This window comes from Rhinoraja longicauda, chromosome 40 (genome assembly GCF_053455715.1).
Source record: "Rhinoraja longicauda isolate Sanriku21f chromosome 40, sRhiLon1.1, whole genome shotgun sequence".
NCBI lineage: Eukaryota > Metazoa > Chordata > Chondrichthyes > Rajiformes > Arhynchobatidae > Rhinoraja > Rhinoraja longicauda.
The window spans coordinates 5,383,145-5,389,427 of NC_135992.1; the positions used below are offsets into that span (position 1 = coordinate 5,383,145).

At 49.1% G+C, this 6,283-nt stretch overlaps 1 protein-coding gene across 1 annotated transcript; it reads left to right on the forward strand.

Moving 5' to 3' along the window:
* Window positions 1–215: 215 nt before the first annotated feature.
* Window positions 216–5,505, forward strand: LOC144611384 (galectin-2-like). The gene is made up of 4 exons (XM_078430455.1): window positions 216–290; window positions 1,730–1,809; window positions 4,386–4,551; window positions 5,356–5,505. Exons 1-4 carry the CDS (start codon window positions 264–266, stop codon window positions 5,503–5,505), a joined length of 423 nt encoding a protein of 140 aa, XP_078286581.1. The 5' UTR covers window positions 216–263.
* Window positions 5,506–6,283: the final 778 nt, after the last annotated feature.

Here is a 6,283-nt window from a genome sequence, read left to right on the forward strand (position 1 = left end):
AGTTACTCCAGCATTCTGTGCCTATCTCCGGTTTAAACCAGCGCCTGCACCAGTTCCCTCCCACACACATTAACAATCCTTGGCCGCCCACAGTTTATCTAACCTTTGGGTGGAAGCTCCAGATTATGGGGAGGTGTGTGAGGGAGGCATTGATTGGACCTCTTTGAGTGCCAACCAGATTGGACGAGATTGTCTTTATAAACCAGGATTACTGCCACAGGTTCACATCCAGGAGCTGATTATTCTTCTGACGTGGAAGAAGGATGGATCCAGGTACCATTATGGACACGGTGAGTGATGAGTTCTCACTCAGCTTCATTCAACTGTGGTAACGTGCGGTGAATCATTGGCTCGGTCAAGCATCCGTCAGCTCGCTTGAACTCATTTTTTAAACTTCTTATCCAAAGCTTTTAACTTGCAGAAGATGTTTTACCTCAGCAGCTCCCTCAGTGATGGCAATCCGTGGTAAAGAACTGGACGTGCATCAGAGTTCAGTTTCAGTCCTGTTTATTGTCACGTGTACCGAGGTACAGTGAAAAGCTTTTTTGCTGAGTGCTGACCAGCCAGCGGAAAGACAATATATGATTACATTCAATCCATTGTACAGATACATGATAAGGGAATAACACTTAGTGCAAAGGTAAAGCCAGCAAAATGCGGCCAAGGATAGTCTGTGGGACATGAAAGAGGTAGATAGTAGTTCTGCACTGCTCTCTGGATGTTTCAGTTGCCTGATAACAGCTGAGTAGAAACTGTCCCTGAATCTAGCCGTGTGCGTTTTCACACTTCTGTACCTTTTGGCTGATGGGAAAGGAGAGAAGAGGGAGTGGCCAGGGTGCGACTGGTCCTTGGTTATGCTGCTGGCCTTGTCGAGGCAGCGTGAGGTGTAGATGGAGTCAATGGAAGGAAGGTTGGGTTGCGTGATGGTCTGGGCTGCGTCCACAATTCGCTGCAATTTCTTCCGGCCCTGGATGGAGCTGTTCCCAAACCAAGCTGTGATGCATCCTGATAAAATGAGATTCGCCTGAAGGAACTGCAGTGGTAGAAATAATGAATAGCATTAGTGAATGAAACGATAGAACTACATGCCAACTAATGTGCAGGAACTGCAGGTGTTGGTTTAAACCGAAGATGGACACAAAATGCTGGAGTAACTCAGCGGGACAGGCTGAGTTACTTCTGGAGAGGGAATGGGTGACGTTTCGGTTTGAGAAGAAAGGTCTCGACCCAAAACGTGACCCATTCCTTCTCTCCAGAGATACTGCCTGTCCCGCTGAGTTACTCCCCTCATTTTGTGCCAACTAATGTAATTATCCAAAATATTACCTCTTTACTTTATGGATGCTGCATGCAGCAAGGTTTAGCATTTTTCTGTGCTTGTAATTGAATGACATGTTCTCAATCTTACTGTCGGTGCGTGGTTCTAAGTGGAGGTGAGTGCGCAAGAGTGTAGTGTATCTTCTATGTCCCAGACTAGGATCTGTGGGTCCTGGTTCTGAGGATGTAGTGGATCCTTGAACAGGCAGAGAAGAAATTGGCCAGAAAGCCCACGAACCCATTGATGGTGTTTATGCTCCACTTGAGTACCACATCTCATTGCGTCTGGAACGAAACAAAGATGGTTCCACGTATTAGGAACAAGCAACCGCTCGAATGGCCGAGTGGCCTACTCCTGCACCTATTTTCTATGTTAATATTGCCATCTCAGGAAGCTTTTCCCTTCCCACAGGAGATGACATTATATGATGTGGGACTGGCACCTCGTAGCTCTGTAGAGATCCGCGGAAAGGTCAGAGAAGTGTCGGAGAGGTAAGAGATGAATCATCGTTCTGTTTTCCTCCTTGGACAGGCTAGATGCAGGAAAAATGTTCCCCATGTTGGGAGTGTCCAGACCCAGGGGTCACAGTGTAAGAATAAGGGGTAGGCCATTTTGGACTGAGATGAGAAAAAACCTTTTCACCCAGAGAGTTGTGAATCTGTGGAATTCTCTGCCACAGAAGGCAGTGGAGGCCAATTCACTGGATGTTTTCAAGAGAGAGTTAGATTTAGCTCTTAGGGTTAATGGAATCAAGGGATATGGGGAGAAAGCAGGAACGGGGTACTGATTTTAGATGATCGCAGAGAAGATTTACCAGGATGTTGCCAGGACTAGAGGGTGTGATCTGTAGGGAGAGATTAAGCAGGCTGGGACTCTGTTCCCTGCAACGCGTGAGGTAGAGGGGTGATCTTATAGAGGTGTAAAAATCATGAGAGGAATAGATCGGGCAGATGCCCAGAGTCTCTTGCCCAGAGTAGGGGAATCGGGGACCAGAGGACATGGGATTAAGCTGCGCCACCATGCTGCCCTAGTCTCTCCGCTGACTGGATAGCAGTCCAAAAAGCTTTACACTGTACTTTGGCACACGTGATAATAAATTAAACTAAACTAAACTAAACTAAAGAAGGTGAATCTCGGACCAGAGGACATAGGTTTATGTGAAGGGGAAAAGATTTAATAGGAATCTAAGGGGTGACTTTCACACAGAAAGGGTGGTGGGTGTATGGAACGAGCTGGCAGAAGAGGTAGTTAAGGCTGGGTCCATCACAACGTTTAAGAAATAATTAAACAGGTACATGGATAGGACAGGTTTAGAGGGAAATGGCCAAACGCAGGTAGGTGAGACAAGTGTAGATGGGGCATGTTGGTCAGCATGGGCAAGTTGGGCTGAAGGGCCTGTATCCACGCTGTATCTCTCTATGACTCTATGATCAAGCTCACTGCTTCTCCTCATGTCTGTTTTGTGTTTCGTGGATTCGGAAAATGCCTTTTGTTTAATGAAGTTGAGTTATTGTATGTTTTGGCTCTGAATTAACCTGGTTAGTCAGAATTGCTTGGTTGTGAAAACTGCCATGATCGTGCAGAGCGCCACTCGGCAAATGCCAGCTGTTGCCCCCGAACCACGGGCGGCACAGTGGCGCAGCGTCGAGCTGCCATCTCACAACGCCAGAGACCCGGGTTGAATCCTGACCAAGGGGGCTGTCTGTACGGAGTTTGTACGTTCTCCCCGTGACCCCGTGGGTGTTCTCCAGGTGCTCCTGGTTTCTCCCACACTCCAAAGACGTACAGGTTTGTAGGTTAATTGACTTTGGTAAATTGTAAAATAGAGTCATACAACGTGGAAACAAGCCCATCGACCCAACTTGCTCACACCGACTAACTCGTCCCATCTACATTAGTCCCACCTGCCTGTGTTGACCCATTCCCCTCTAAACCCATCCTATCCATGTACTTGTCCAAATGTTTCTTAAATCAAGTCAAGTCAAGTTTATTTGTCACATACATATATACAAGATGTGCAGTAAAATGAAAGTGGCAACGCCAGCAGATTGTGCTAAAACTACAAAACTAGTCGGATAGTGCTAGTGTACAGTGTGATTGGTGATCGGTGCGGACTCTGGGGGCCGAAGGGGCTGTTTGCATGCACTAAGGCTCAAATCTAAAGTTTTACAGTGCGCGGTGGCGCAGCGATAGAGCTGTTACCTCACAGCGCCAGAACCCCGGGTTCGATCCTGACCGCGGGTGCCGTCTGTACGGAGTTTGTATGTTCTCCCCATGACCTGCTTAGATTTTCTCCGAGATCTCCGGTTTCCTCCCACACTCCAAAGATGTTTGTAGGTTAATTGGCTTGGAATAAAATGTAAATTGTCCCTGGTGTGTGTAGGTCAGTGTTAGTGTGCGGGGATCGCTGGTCGGCATGGACTCGGTGGGCCTGTTCCCGCGCTGTATCTCTAAACTAAAGTAAATTAAATGCAATACAGATCTTCCGTGCCCTCTCTGTTTGCTGAATTCTCTGAATGCATTCAAGAGAGAGCTAGATAGAGCTCTTAAGGATAGCGGAGTCAGGGGGTATGGGGAGAAGGCAGGAACGGGGTACCGATTGAGAATGATCAGCCATGATCACATTGAATGGAGGAGCTGGCTCGAAGGGCCGAATGGCCTCCTCCTGCACCTATTATCTATTGAATTCTATGTAACTCTGGTGGCACGGTTGTGCAGTTGGTGGAGCTGTTTTCCTCGAGCGCCAGAGATCCCTGTCCTTGCGAACCTAACCAGAACGATGCCCAAACCTCTCCTGCATTGGTGCAGCACCCTCCACTCTCCTCCCTCTCTCTCCTCTCTCCCCCCTCTTCTCCCCTCCCCCCTCCCCTCCCCCTCCACCCCCTCCTCTCCCCCCTTTCCCCTTCCCCTCCCCCGTACAGACAGCACCGTAGTCGGGATTGAACCCGGGTCTCTACCGCTGCGCCACCACAACTCCGTTCTTGGAGCTTCTCGGACAATGGTGGAGCCAAAGCTCTTGTGTGTGTGGAGGAGGCGGTAAATGAAGTCTGATCTACTTTAGTTCCAGATTCCAAATTGATATAGGACGGGATACTGATAACATCGCGCTGCATTTTAACCCTCGGTTTGAAGGCTACCAACATGCTGTGGCCATCAACAGCCGACAAAGGGGCAATTGGCAGGGAGAGGTCAAGACTTCTGAATTTCCCTTTAAGAGGGGTGATGATTTCAAGGTAAGAGTGTTGTTTTGATGTGAATGGGTTTTAGTTTCAGTTCAGTTTAGTTTAAGGATACAGCGCGGAAACAGGCTCCTCGGCCCACCGGGTCCGCGCCGACCAGCAATCCCCGCACACTAATACACTGGTTAAGGATTTTACGAAGCTACAGCGCGGAAACAGGCCCTTCGGCCCATCGAGTTGCCGCTGACCAGCGATCCCCGCACACAATGGACAATAGGTGCAGGAGGAGGCCATTCGGCCCTTCGAGCCTGTACGCACCGCCATTCAATGTGATCATGGCTGATCATTCTCAATCAGTACCCCGTTCCTGCCTTCTCCCCATACCCCCTGACTCCACTATCCTTAAGAGCTCTATCAAACTCTCTCCTGAATGCATTCAGAGAACTGGCCTCCACTGCCTTCTGAGGCAGAGAATTCCACAGGTTCACAAATTTCTGACTGAAAAGGTTTTTCCTCATCTCCGTTCTAAATGGCCTACCCCTTATTCTTAAACTGTGTGGCCCCTGGTTCTGGACTCCCCCAACATTGGGAACATGTTTCCTGCCTCTAACGTGTCCAAACCCTTAACAATCTTATATGCTTCGATAAGATCCCCTCTCATTATTCTAAATTCCAGTGTATACAATTGTACCAAAGCCGATTAGCCCACAAACCCTGCACGTCTTTGGAGTGCGGTAGGAAACCGGAGATCCCACGCCGGTCACGGGGAAAGCGTGCAAACTCCGCACAGACAGCACCCATGGTCGGGATCGAACCCGGATCTCTCCCCTCATTTGTTTCCCATTTTTGTTTTGATAGGTTCTCATCAACTTTGACGGAGATGAATTTGATATCGTCTCCCAGGATGGTCACAGTGTGAAATTCCCTAATCGACTTGGGGACAACGTGTTCAACTACCTCAAGGTGAACGGAAATATCGACCTGCACTTCCTCAAAATGACTCACTGAGGGTCCCCCGGGGAAAGCAGAAGACGTTAGGTCTTTAAACCCGGGAGGGGAATGGGTTAATATTTCCTGCATTTGGTGTGGGGGGGGAGCAGAAGAAAGTAAACATGGGGTTTGTGGAAGGAAGGGGCTTTTGCGCTGAATATCTTGTGTCAACTGTTGCAACTCTTTGCTTGTCCGTGGGCTGGGTGCTCAGCTGCTTCCGCCTTTACTGCCCTGTTGCTACGCTGGAAGAGGTCAGACTGGGCATCTCCGGAGGCCGATACAAAAAAGCTGGAGTAACTCAGCGGGACAGGCAGCATCTCTGGAGAGAAGGAATGGCGTTGAATTTTTTGTGTCCGCCTTCGGTTTAAGCCACCCATCTGCAGTTCCTTCCTACACATCTACAGAGGCAGTGCGTAGCTCCAGTCAGTGATAGGCATTGGTGCGTCTCCTGGCTTTACTACTCCCTCAACTCAGGCCTCACGTCCCAAACTATTCTTCCCTCACTTGCCTTTGTACTTCCACTTTCCGGGGCCAGTCTCACCGGGAGTGTCTGTCCCAAACATTTAACCCGTGATGTGTTGGAGTTCATTATCACCAGGCTTCGGAGACGGTCCAGAGGTGGTTTACGAGAAATGATCCCGGGGATGAGTGGGTTAACGTGTGAGGAGCGTTTGACGGCTCTGGGCTTGTACTCGCTGGGGAATAGAAGGATGAGGGGGGAATCTCACAGCAACTTACCGAATAGTGAACGGACTAGAGAGAGTGGATGAGGAAAGGATGTTTCCACTAGTGGGAG

Excerpts from the sequence above, each read along its gene's own strand:
- LOC144611384 (XM_078430455.1), top strand. The coding sequence starts at position 264 with ATGGATCCAGGTACCATTATGGACACG. Across the intron at positions 291-1,729 it reads CAGGTACCATTATGGACACG|GAGATGACATTATATGATGT; the intron begins GTGAGTGATGAG and ends CCCTTCCCACAG. Across the intron at positions 4,552-5,355 it reads AGAGGGGTGATGATTTCAAG|GTTCTCATCAACTTTGACGG; the intron begins GTAAGAGTGTTG and ends TTGTTTTGATAG.